At 41.4% G+C, this 13,751-nt stretch overlaps 1 protein-coding gene and 1 long non-coding RNA gene across 3 annotated transcripts in view; one reads left to right on the forward strand and one right to left on the reverse strand.

Moving 5' to 3' along the window:
* Window positions 1-429: 429 nt before the first annotated feature.
* LOC117505135 lies at window positions 430-3,410 on the forward strand. The gene is made up of 2 exons (XR_004559033.1): window positions 430-823; window positions 2,427-3,410. It is a non-coding gene; the product is annotated as an uncharacterized LOC117505135 (long non-coding RNA).
* Window positions 3,244-13,751, reverse strand: part of gal3st4 (galactose-3-O-sulfotransferase 4) — a 42,912-nt gene continuing 32,404 nt past the window's right edge. Inside the window, exon 4 of one of the 2 annotated variants that reach the window (XM_034164679.1) lies at window positions 3,244-4,528. In XM_034164679.1, coding sequence (XP_034020570.1) covers window positions 3,446-4,528 — 1,083 coding nt within the window. In that variant the 3' untranslated portion in view covers window positions 3,244-3,445. The remainder of the gene's footprint in view (window positions 4,529-13,751) is intronic. The other variant, XM_034164678.1, reaches the window with a different exon arrangement.

The following is a 13,751-nucleotide window of genomic DNA, read 5'->3' on the forward strand; positions in this document are numbered from 1 at the left end:
GCTTCTGTTGGCTTCACCGGGCATTGATCTCTGATGGGGACTGGGCAGGTTTTAGGCACTGTGTAAAGCAAGAAATCTGAGCCCACGATCCACTGTCAGAAAAGGGTGGATTGTCTCCTCTGGGTCAGGGGAGAGTTCCTGCCCCAAGTAGAAGAGTTCAAGTATCTTGGGGTCTTGTTAAGATGGAGCATGAGATTGACAGGCAGATTGGGGCTGCATCTGAGGTCCTGCAGACACTGTACCAGACCATCATTACAAAGAAAGAGCTGAGACAGCAGGTGAGACTCTTCATTTACCAGTCATTTTATGCTCCTATCCTCATCTCTGGTCATGACGTCCAACTGGGAGGAGGCCCTGGGGAAGACCCACTAAACACTGGAGGGATTATATTTCCCAGCTGGCTTGGGAACACCTTGGGTTCCCCCAGGGGGTTAGAGGACTTGGCTGGTTATAGAGCAGTGTGAGATGAGCTGCTTGGTCTGCTGCTACCATGACCAAGACTGAGATAAGTGGAAGAAAATAAAGGGATGTCCAAGGTTTTTGAACAACAACAACAAAGTGATTTTCTGTAGTCAGTCAGGTCAGCGGGAGCATGTGCTGGTGCCACGTGTTGCTGCGCCCACCATACTATAGACAGGAGATTATCCTAAGGGCTTTTTGGGTGGTCAAATCCAAAACCATGTGACCACCAGACCTTTGGTTTGAGAAGCTTTGTTGCGCACAGTTACGAGGACCCCATCAGCTGAAGAAGGCTAAGGGGACATCCACATTTCACCTTGGTACAGCACGATGATCACGTTCAAGAGGGGGGGATGGACCAGTTGTCTGCCTGGGTGGCTGCCATCTACAAGCCCAATTCCAGTGAAATTGGGACACTGTAAAATGTGAATAAAAACAGAATATAATAATTTGCAAATCTTCTTCCACCTATAATTCAGTTGAATACACCACAAAGACAAGATATTTAATGTTCAAACTGATAAACATTGTTTTTTTGCAAATATTTGCTCATTTTGAAATGGATGCCTGCAACATGTTTCAAAAAAGCTGGGACAGTGGTATGTTTACCACTGTGTTACATCACTTTTCCTTCTAACAACACTCAATAAGCGTCTGGGAACTGAGGACATGAATTGTTGAAGCTTTGTAGGTGGAATTCTTTCCCATTTTTGCTTGATGTACGACTTCAGTTGTTCAACAGTCTGGGGTCTCTGTTGTCGTATTTTGCGCTTCATAATGCGCCACACATTTTCAATGGGCGACAGGTCTGGACTGCAGGCAGGCCAGTCTAGTACCCGCACTCTTTTACCAAGAAGCCACGCTGTTGTAACACATGCAGAATGTGGCTTGGCATTGTCTTGCTGAAATAAGCAGGGACGTCCCTGAAAAAAATGTTGCTTGGATGGCAGCATGTGTTGCTCCAAAACCTGGATGTACCTTTCAGCATTCATGGTGCCATCACAGATGTGCAAGTTGCCCATGCCATGGGCACTAACACACCCCCATACCATCACAGATGCTGGCTTTTGAACTTTACGCTGGTAACAATCTGGATGGTCTTTTGCCTCTTTTGTCCGGAGGGCACGACATCCATGATTTCCAAAAACAATTTGAAATGTGGACTCATCAGACCACAGCACACTTTTCCACTTTGCGTCTGTCCATTTCAAATGAGCTCAGGGCCTAGAGAAGGCGGCGGTATTTCTAAATGTTGGTTGTTGTATGGCTTTCACTTTGCATGGTAGAGTTTTAACTTGCACTTGTAGATGTAGTGACGAACTGTGTTAACTGACAATGGTTTTCTGAAGTGTTCCTGAGCCCACATGGTAAGATCCTTTACACAATGATGTTGGTTTTTAATGCAGTGCCACCTGAGGGATAGAAGGTCACGGGCATTCAATGTTGGTTTTCGGCCTTGCCGCTTACATGTAGAAAGTTCTCCAGATTCTCAGAATCTTCTGATTATATTATGGACTGAAGATGATGGGATCCCTAAATTCCTTGCAATTGAACATTGAGAAACATTGTTCTTAAACTGTTGAACTATTTTTTCACGCAGTTGTTCACAAAGTGGTGATCCTCACCCCATCTTTGCTCCTTTTATACCCAATCATGACACTCACCTGTTTCCAATTAACCTGTTCACCTGTGGAATGTTCCAAACAGGTGTTCTTTGAGCATTTATCAACTTTCCAAGTCTTTTGTTGCCCTTGTCCCATCTTTTTTGAAATGTGTTGCAGGCATCCATTTCAAAATGAGCAAATATTTGCACAAAAACAAAAAAGTTTATCAGTTTGAACATTAAATATCTTGTCTTTGTGGTGTATTCAACTGAATATATGTTGAAGAGGATTTGCAAATCATTGTATTGTGTTTTTATTTACATTTCATACAATGTCCCAACTTCATTGGAATTGGGGTTGTAGGACCTAAGATGATTCTGTGGTGTGGTAGATGCAGCAACACATAAATGATTGCATGCTTCCTGACCTGACCTGAGACTCTTGTGGGCTGACGTAGGGAGTGACTGAAAATGAGCAGTGCTGGTGGCCTGTGGTGCTTGGGATGAGAAACTGATTCACAGCAGTGATCACAGGTACTGACAGAGGTGTCAAATCCAGCTTCAGAAAGTAAAAGTCCAGCCACATATTTGTTCCATCTTCCCAATAAACCAGCTGATTGTAATTAGTTCAGCTCTTCAGGCAGGTGGATGAGCTAATTATTGCGATCACCTGCTTTAGGTGCACAGGTAGAAGCAACACATGGGAGGGTTTTTACTTTAAGCCGGATTTGACATCTCTGGGTACTGATGGTTATGAAAGATATCTACAACATCTACCTTCCGTACAATCAATGTCAGGTTTAATCACAAAATTGTATGGATCACTTCCACCTGTCAGTTACTTAAACTTAACATGTTCACATTAAAGTACCTCATAACAGAAGCACATGCAGAATAGGTCTTACTGTAAGAGTGGTCAACCAAACCAACAATGTAAAATCAGTGTTATACAAGTACCCTTAGTTGGATAAGTTCTTAGAATGTCTGGAATTTGTTCTGGGATCCTACAGGTTATCTGCTTTCACGTGACTAATAGGCAAATGAGCTGAAGTACGTGCGAACACATGCTTTTCCATGTAAAAGGCAGTTGTCCTTTCATATCTTGTGGAAACAGAGCATGCAATTCAGCTCCACAATCTCGCCGCACCCATGAATGTTTCCTGGTGCGTCAAGAGCTTCAGACTTAAAAAAAAAAAAAAAAAAAAAAAAAAAAATCACACATAAAAGCAAATCATCCAAAATAGTCGAAGTGGAAGCTGAGTCGAGTACCATTTTGTTTTCAAGTCTGTCTGTTCCTCATTTGTAAATAACAATGTCAGTTTTCAGTTTATTATGTACCTGCTGTAAGAGGAAAAAAAAAAAATTTTGGAGGTCAAAGACGGACTATCTCAGTCTGTGTTTTCCAGTCTCTGGTATTAAGGTCCGATTACCTTTCAAAAGCCACCTTCCATCCCAGTCTCTCTCCCCCTCCTCTGCTGCTTCTCTTATTACCAGCCTTTCTCCTGTCCTGGACAAATCTTTTTTCCCATAAGACTCAACGGCTGGTATAATGAGTCCTAAGTTCTGCTGTCCTTGGACCGGCTGACCCCGTGGAAACTGCTTAGCATCCAGCAGATCTTTATACTGGATCTCTGGTCTAATCATCCTCAGACAGGCTGTCCGGGTGCTGTTGTCCAGCCCCTGTTGCAGCTCGTATCCAAGTATCTTCACTAATCCACTCTGGAAAGGCCGGATGGTTTTGTCTTGAATCCGGAAAGCCTCCACAGGTTTCCCACCATCCTTCAGACACACGCGGGCCAGATCGTCTCGACGCATCCTGAGAAGAGCCACTTCCTCTTCCATTTGGGCATGTCCAAACCTGTCAATTTCTTCCCAAAAGGTCTGGTTGAAAGCTTTATACAAGTACCAATCTAAAGCATTCCACTCTTGCAATTTCACTCGCTGTTGATCAGTGAGCAACAGATTGGGGGGCGTCTTTCCTTGTGTGTGCCCACCTGTAATACTGACACCTGCTGTTGCTGCTGCTTTGCTCATCCAGCTCCCACCAATTCCCACAAAGCCTTTTGGCTTCTGCTGTCGGGCATTGAGGCTAAATGAGACCACAGCATCCAGTGGCCAGCAGAGTGCATGCCTCAGCAGGATCATGGACTGGTCAAAATACTCCGACACCAGTATCAGCTTGAATGTCTGACGAATCATGTCCACACCGTGTTGAGCTAGAGCTATGGAGAAATTGGCATTGTGGTCCATACCAAAATCAAACCACAGCAAGTTGTGGGCATAGTGGTTGTTGCGAAGACGAGGGTCATAAAATTTGTTAGGGTCATCTGCAAATTCACCCAAGCTTTTGGCTTTCCGAAAGGCAGGGGCAACGTCTTTGTAATACGCAAAAGAGGACTCAGCCAAAGCTACCGGATCCCTTACGATGGAGAAGTAGAAAGTGTCAGGAGGCATCACCTTTTCCACCTGCAAGATAGAAGAACAGAAATGAACTATAAATTATTTAACCATGGTTTTGCTCAGGATATCAGAGAATGTAAAAGTGAAGGTTGAGCATGTTTTGATTCTGTGATCTTACATATTTCGACTGAAACATTATTTTATTGATACACCTGTTTTACAAGTACATAATTCAGAATGTCTTCACAAATCAGTGCAAAAGAATCAATTTTGTACAACCAGAGTATTTTCTAAAATGTTCAAAGTTACACTAAACAATGTTTTCAAAGAGTGAATTTCAATTTATTTATTTAAATTAAATTTATTTATAAAGTGCCAAATTACAGCATAATCACCCCAAGGTACTTAACAAGGGTAAGGTATAACCTTACCAATCCCCCTGAGCAAGCACTTAGGTGACAGTGGTAAGAAATAACTCCCTCTGGCATTTTTTGAGGAAGAAAACTCAAGCAGACCAGATTCAGAGGGGTGACCGAGTGCTTAGGCCATTCTAACAACAACAGAGATCAAATAAACCAAGTACAACAAAGAATTATCAAACATGTAGATCATCAATAAACAAGCTCAATTATAGATCGTTGTAAATTGTCACATATGCATCCCCGCGGGTGAGTCTTTGGCTCAACAAGCAATAAACTGAATTTAAATATAGTGCCAAATCACAATATAAGTCACCTCAAGGTGCTACATGTGAGTAAGTTTAAGCTCACCCACCCCCTGAGCAAGCGCACTGCCAACAGTGGAAAGAAAAAAACTCCTTCAGGTGTTTTGATTACATGAAAAAAATTCAAGCAGACTAGAACCAGTAGGGTGACCATCTGCTTTGGCCATACTCTCACACACACACTCATCTTCAACTGCTTCATCCAATTAAGGGCCGCGGGGGGCTGGAGCCTATCCCAGCAGTCAGAGCGTGAGGCGGGGTACACCCTGGACAGGACACCAGTCTGTCGCAGGGCCACACATAGACAAACACATTCACACCTGCACACACACCTATGGACAATTTAAAGTGGCCAATCCACCTAACCTGTGTGTCTTTAGATGTGGGAGGAAGCCGGAGCACCCAGAGAGAACCCACGCACACATGGAGAGAATGCACAAACTCCACACAGAAAGGCCACAGGTGGGAATCGAACCCATGACCTTCTCGCTGTGAGGCAACAGTGCTAACCACTGTCACTGTGCTGCCCGCTTTGGCCATACTATGATACACAAAATAACAAAGACAACCCCAAATCAGAAAACCTTGGGAACCCAAGATATTGCAACACATTCCAGAAAAGATGGGATGGTAAATTTCAGGTGTTATTTTTGTCCCATTCTTCCTACAAACAAGAAGGTGTGCAAGTGTACGGGGTCACAGTTGCATTTTTATGCCTCAAAATTCTCCTCCCATTCTCCATTGGGGACAGGTCAGCACCGCAGATAGAGTACTCCAGTACCTGCATCTTCTTCTGCTGTAGCCATGCCTTTGTAATGTGTGCATCTTCTTGTAAAATGCATGGATGTCTCTGGGAAAGATGTCACTTTGAAGGCAGCATATGTTCCTCTTAAATCTCAATGTACTTTTCTGCATTAATGCAGCCGTCTAAAGAGTATAAATTACCTTTGCCAAGGGCATTGACACAAGCCCATTCTATGACACACCCCGACATTCAGACTGGATGGTCTTCTTAGTTTTGGTTTGGAGCACATGGTGTCCCTTCCTTCAAAAAAAAAAAAAAAAAATCTGCAATACTGATTTGTCTGACCACAATATATGTTTCCAATGTGTGATGGTCCAATCCAGATGCCTTCAAACCCAGAGAAGACAATGGCTTGTTTTTTGCACAGGAAAGTTTTAAGTGGCAATTGTGAATGTGTATTGTATTGCAAATGTTTCCCAAAATAATCCCTTGCCCATGTGATTCCATCAGCTATTGATGAATGATGGGTCTTGATGCAGTTCCTTCTGAGGGATCAGAGATCACTGCTGCTCAGTTTACGCTTGCTTCCTTTCCCTTTACACACTGAACTTCCTCCAGATTCCTTGAATTATTTAGCGACAATAGGCACTGTAGACAGAGAACTATGCACATCTCTTCCAGTCTTTCTTTGAGAAACATTTTTTTCAAGTATTTCAAGAATTTTCTCCTGCATTTGTTTATAAACCAGAGATCCTCTGCCTGTCTTTGCTCCTCAGCATTAAGTGGCTCTTGCTTTTGTACGAAAATGTAATTACAATCATGCAAAGATGTCACCTGTTTGAAATGTATGTATTTTGTTTAAACCCCATTACTAGCCCTAAACTACCCAATCCCAAATTTTATGGGAATGCGCTGCAGGTTTGAAAGTGCAAGAATGGATGCACTTTAACAAATAAATGGTAAATGGACTGCATTTATATAGCGGTTTCCATTTGCATCAGATGCTCAAAGCGCTTTACAAATAATGCCTCACATTCACCCCGATGTCAGGGTGCTGCCATACAAGGTGCTCACTACACACTGGGAGGAATAGGGGATTAAAGACCTTGCCCAAGGGCCCTTGGGTGAATCTTTAACTACGGCCACTATTGGCCTTGTAAATGTAATTTCCACCACACCATTGCCTTACAATATAAAGTGCCTTGGGGCAACTGTTTGTTGTGATTTGGCGCTATATACATGTGCTCTGATGTCACTGTTTATCTCCATAGAAACTACCCAAACAATCTTTCATACAAACTGTTTAAAGGGACATTACAGTGTTGTGGTGGAAATTACGGCAATAGTGTGGGACAACTACATTTTGTTTAAAAAAAATCACAACAGTTGTATGACATTGAATACCCCAATGATGTTTTGATTATTTTACTGATATTTTATTCAGAGATGTTTTAAAACATTAGAAAAAAAACGTCTTTTTAACCGTTCATTTTTATCATTGAAGATCAAAAGTCGGTGTGGGACAAGTACAAAACGGCAATATTTGCATATAATGATGCTGAAAAAGTCATCATAGACTACTAGAACAAATTTCTTAAAACACTTTCATTGTAAAGATAACTAAAAGTGTGAAATTTCCCCTTTTTTTCTGTTTTTCATACAATATGATCAAAGGACATAAGTGCCCGTAGTCTAAGAATCACCCCCTTAGTGATTTTCCTATCAGGTTGGGATTTGAACTGAGGATCTTCTGGTCTCAAGCCCAACGCCTTAACCACTAGATCATCACCTGCCACAAATGAAATGAAGTTGACGATACAAAACATGAATTATCTTCGGTTCATACAGTGAACATCTGCACTGGAAGAGAAGTCATAGTCAATGTAATATTCTTCAGTTTTGTGTTTGCTGTTTGTTTCAATATTGTTTTCAATATTTGTTTTCAATATGTCCCAAAAAACCAAAGTGGAATAAAATCAAATGTACTGGCATCTGTTTGATGGTTTTGAATGGCATCCACAAACAGAAATACTCAATTGTGCTTAATTGTTAGTCACATGACCTAAAATACCTAATGAATGTTGGTTTTACTGTATTAAAAGGGGACAATTGTTTCCAGTTTTTTCTTTAAAATGGTGAAGACAAAGGTGCTGTCTGAGAGCATCTGAAATGCTATAATTTAAAAAAAATTCAGTGTACAAGGAAATCACCAAATATTTTTAAATCCCTGTGCCAAGAAATTGCAAATTTATCAAAAAGTTTCACAGTCATAAAAGTTTAAAGTTGCATCCAAGCTGTGACACCAAGAGTGCAGTGCAAAGGTTGGAGAAGAGACCATGTGAGACGTCCAAAGAGCTCCTGGCTGACCTGGACTAATCCTGATTGATGGTTTCAGTCCATACCAAACCCCACTACACCAAGTTGGAGTCCATGGGCAGATGCCAAGAAGAAGAAAGAAATATATACAAAGACAAGACTAATGTTTGCAAACTCTTTCAATGATAAGCTGAAGTCTTTCTCAGCTAACGTTCTATGGACATTTGAACCCAAAAGTAGAGCTGCTGCCACCTGTAGAACTGGAGATACTGAATACATCACATGAACAATGACATTATTCAAAATCTTAATTTCAGATAACCAACTCTGAGACAAAGGTCTTGAGTCTTTAAGCAGCACAACATCGTAATCTTGATTGTGTAGACCCTTTTTTAACTCAGCCTACTGTCGATGGTGAAGCAGCAGCGTAACGTTATGTTACCTGATCATCAGTTGCCGACATCTGAGCGTTCCCACATTATCATCACAAATGACTTACACACAAGCAGGGTGATGGAGGAGAAAAATTATTTAGGCCATTTACACCTTGAAGCTTTTTTCATGTAACAACTGTGCACATTGTTTCTGCAGCTCCCCCTGATGGTCACAATTAAAAATACACGTGGAGAAGGCAGCTCAATGTCACACTTTATTTTCGGGCTCCGGACAATGACAACACAAAGCACACATCCAAAATTACAAAAAAATGTCGGAAAACGAAAGGATGTACTGTTTGTCACTGGTCATTATGTCCTGACAAAAAGCACACTGAAAACCTTTGGCGGGAGCTGAAAACAACCATTACAAAAAATGCCCAGTGTAAATTTAATAGGTTGAATGCAGAGCAATGGAAAATGTCAGAAAATGCTAATAGACGGGTTTTAAAAAAAAAATCAAGATGCTACGAAAACAATACTCACTCACTCACTCATCATCAACCGCTTACTCCAATTAAGGGTCACGGGTGGCTGAAGCCTATCCCAGCAGTCATAGGGAGTGAAGCGGGGTACACCCTGGACAGGACGCCAGTCTGTCGCAGGGCCACATATACAGTGCATCCAGAAAGTATTCACATCCACATATTTAAATTTTACAGCCTTGTTCCAAAATGGATGAGATTTTTTTTTCCTCAAAATTCTACACACAATACCCCATAATGACAATGTGAAAAAAGGTATTTTGAGATTTTTGGAAATTTATTAAAAATAAAAAAAAACTAACAAATCACATGTACATTAAGTATTCACAGTCTTTCACATGCAGCTCAAAATTGAGCTCTGACGCATCCTGTTTCCACTGATCATCCTTGAGAACAGCTTAACTGGAAACCACCTGGGGTAAATTCAGGTGATTGGACATGAATTGGAAAGGCACACACCTGTCTACATATAAGGTCCCACAGTTGTGCATGTCACAGCAGAAACCAAGCATGAAGTTAAAGGAACTGTCTGTAGACCTCAGAGACAGGATTGTCCTGAGGCACAAATCTGGGAAAGCGCACAGAAATATTTCTGCTGCTTTGAGGTCCCAATGAGCACATTAGCCTCCATTATCCATAAATGGAAGAAGTTGAGAACCACCAGGACTCTTCCTAGAGCTGGCCGCCCGTCTAAACTGAGCGATCGGACATTAATCAGGGAGGTTACCAAGACCGCTCTGTCACTCTGTCAGAGCTTCAGCATTCCTCTGTGGAGAGAGGAGAACCTTCCAGAAGGACAATTTTCTCTGCAGCAATCCACCAATCAGGCCTGTATGGTAGAGTGGTCAGACGGAAGTCACTCCTTAGTCAAAGGCACATGACAGCCCACCTGGAGTTTGACAAAAAGCACCTGAAGGACTCTCAGACCATGAGAAACAAAATTCTCTGGTCTGATGAGACAAAGATTGAACTCTGGTGTGAATGCCAGGCGTCATGTTTGGAGGAAACCAGTCACCATCCCTACAGTGAGGCATGGTGGTGGCAGCATCATGCTGTGGGGATGTTTTTCAGCAAGAGAAACTGGGAGACTAGTCAGGATGGGGGGAAAGATGAATGCAGCAATGGACAGAGACATCCTGGATAAAAACCTGCTCCAGAGCGCTCTTGACCTCAGACTGGGGTGACAGTTCATCTTTCAGCAGGACAATGACCCCTAAGCACACAGCCAATCAAAGGAGTGGCTTCAGGACAACTCTGTGAATGTCCTTGAGTGGCCCAGCCAGAAACCAGACCTGAATCTGATTGATCATCTCTGGAGAGATCTGAAAATGTCTGTGCACTGACGCTCCACATCCAACCTGATGGAGCTTGAGAGGTGCTGCAGAGAGGAATGAGCAAAACTGCCCAAAGATAGGAGCACCAAGCTTGTTGCATCATATTCAAGAAGACTTGAGGCTGTAACTGCTGCCAAAGGTGCATCAACAAAGTACTGAGCAAACGGTGTGAATATAGTGGAACCCTTCATTAGTGGCCGCTCGTGAGAGCGGCCATCCTGCATAGACAGCCACATTTCTACTGCAACTGTCTTTCTATTGATTTTACCCCTCAAACGGGGCCAGCGGTCCACTCAAAAGGATGAAAATCCTCTCAACAACGGCCACTCTACAGGAATTCCCAATGGAAGCTTTCCCGAGAACGTGAGCTCACAAGATTACTCCAGTAAACAAATGAACAAAGAAAAATGGCTCCCCTTGGCAAAATTCCCACATCTCAATAAAGAAAAGCTTTAACGTTTGAAGAAAAAGTGAAAGTCATTCGTTTGAATGAGAAAGGAGAAGGTTCCTGAAAGTCAGCTGTTTATTTCAGTGTTCGTAAAATGCAGATCAACAACATTCATACAAACGCGATGATGCACTACAGGAAGAAACTCTTCCATCATGTCCTGATGGTAATGGATGATATTTCCAAGACATCAGATGTTGCCAGGCAAGTTAAAGATTTTATATGCTTAACTGTTTTGTGGACTTGTTTTGATTTTATATCACTTTTGTGATTTTAAAGGATATAATTCTTGTGCTGTGATGTTTTGAGCTGAGCTTGAGTGGAAGACTGCTGCTGAAATGCTGCTGCCAGACTTCTGACGCGAAGCAGAAGGTTTGATCATATTACGCCAGTTCTGGAATCCCTTCACTGGCTTCCGGTCTCCTTGAGATCGGATTTTAAGGTATTACTATTGGCCTATAAGATTGTTCATGGACTGGCGCCCCCCTATCTGGCCGGCCTGGTTGAGTCCTATGTGCCGGCAAGGGCTCTGCATTCACAGGGTGCAGGACTACTGTGTGTCCCGAGGGTGAAGAAAAGGTCAGCGGGTTACAGAGCTTTTTATCACCAGCTCCAGCTCTGTGGAATGATCTGCCTGCACAAATACGACAGTCGGACTCTGTGGAGACTTTTAAAGCCAGGTTGAAGACACATCTCTTCTCCCTGTTTTATCATTAGTATTTTATTGTCTTTTTTTTAGACTTTTTATTTGACTTCTTTTAATTTTTATGATTACATTTTTATTGTATTTTAATCTTATTTCATTTTATTCTGCTTTTAAATGCTTGTGAAGCGCCTTGAGGCGATTACTCGTGATTTGGAGCTATATAAATCACTAAATTATTATTATTATAATAAGACATGGTTTGTCTCTGACTGTAGTCAATAAATCGGTGATGTTTTTCCACAAACTTCATGCTTGTAGCAATATGTTATCGAGTACTGTACACATGCTGGACTTTGTCCCCCCCTCAACAAAGGCCACCTCTCTGATATGGTCACTTTAAATCTGCAGTTCGGATGACCTTAATGGGGGGGGGGGGGAAGAAACACTGTACTTATGTACATGTCATTTCTTAGTTTTTTATTTTTAGTAAATTTGCAAAAAAAAATTTTCATATTGTCATTATGGGGTGTTGTGAGTAGAATTTTGAGGGAAAAATGAATTTACTCCATTTTTGAATAAGGCTGTAAAATAACAAAATGTGGAAAAAGTGAAGCGCTGTGAATAGTTTCCGGATGCACTGTAGACAAACAAATGTATTCACACCCACAGACAATTTAAAGTTGCCAATCCACCTGCAGGTCTTTTGGATGTGGGAGGAAGTCAGAGCACCTGGAAGGAACCCACACAAATATGGGGAGAACATGAAAACTCCACACAGAAAGACCACAGGTGGGAACCGATTCAGTGACCTTCTTGCTGTGAAGCGACAGTGCTAACCACTAATCCACTGTGCTGCCTACAAGAACAATACATAAATAAATAAATAAAAAAGATGAGAGGTTGTGTCATTGTTGATAAAGGACCTGCAAGCAAATGATAGTAATGGGTGACATATATTGTACCCGGGGTACAATTTGTGTTTGCATTATTTCAATATATGAAACTGATTCCCAGCTTTTTTCCCCATAATACCTCCCTGATTGCCCATCTTCTTGAAACGGGCTCAGTGAAATGAATAATTGAGAGCAAATTATACCACAATCATATGACCTCAATAAATTTAACATTTTGTCAACTCACATCCAAAAACACACAAATAACATGTGACAACAGTCCCAGAGTCAGTACGGCCCACAAGCTCCTTTATGATGGTGATGTCAGCTGGTCACGCCAAATCAGATCTGATTTGGTTCAATTAATGTCACACAGATGCAGTGTGTAATGAGGGGAATATAAAAGTAACTTTAATATTTGGGGGACATCGACCGCGTTTTCACGCATTAGCTATAAAACCATTGACACATGGACACTTTCAGCTTTAATTTTTGGATTAAAAAAAAAAAAAAAAAAAAAAAAAAAGAGTGAAAGGTGTAAGAAGTATAATTACATCTTTGGGGATGTCCCGATCAGGTGTGTTTGCCCCAACAATAATCAGACTCTTAATATTGTGTGAATACAGACTCCCAGTCCGACGCTTGTATTTTGTGAAATACTGTGACTGCATGTTTGTGACTAACAACTCTGCCATGCATTAAGAAAAACAAAAAAAGAACAAAAAAAACCCTTTAAATCCATACTTAATATTTATTTTTTTTAAATTTACTTTATGTCTCTTCAGTTTCATCTCAGTGCCAGAACTATAGTAGTAAAACTATGACACTCAGAATAATAATGACTGAGTTTCAAAAAATACATTCATTGTTATTATTATTATTGTTGTTGTTGCTATTATTACTCAAACAAGGAGGGGGTGGGCCCATTCCACCTCGTGTCCCTCTGGCTACGCACCTGTACTGTCTCAGTAAACAGATATAATGAGGGAAACTTTTAGGGCGTGTTTGTTTGTTTTATTTGTTTTTGTGGAAATTGCTAACCAGACTGACTGGTAAGAAAGCTCTTTCACATACTCCATCCATCAGAAACAGATTTTTTTTTTTTTTTTTTGTAAAATTTGCACGGTGGCAGCATCATCGGGAAGCACTGACTGATGGACTGACGTATAACACACACACCGTGTTCCACTGACAAGGAGGTGGTCTTTAAATCATTCAATCATTCCCCCTTTCTCTTTTGACCTTTATGGTACATTAATGTTTA

Source organism: Thalassophryne amazonica, chromosome 23 (genome assembly GCF_902500255.1).
Source record: "Thalassophryne amazonica chromosome 23, fThaAma1.1, whole genome shotgun sequence".
NCBI lineage: Eukaryota > Metazoa > Chordata > Actinopteri > Batrachoidiformes > Batrachoididae > Thalassophryne > Thalassophryne amazonica.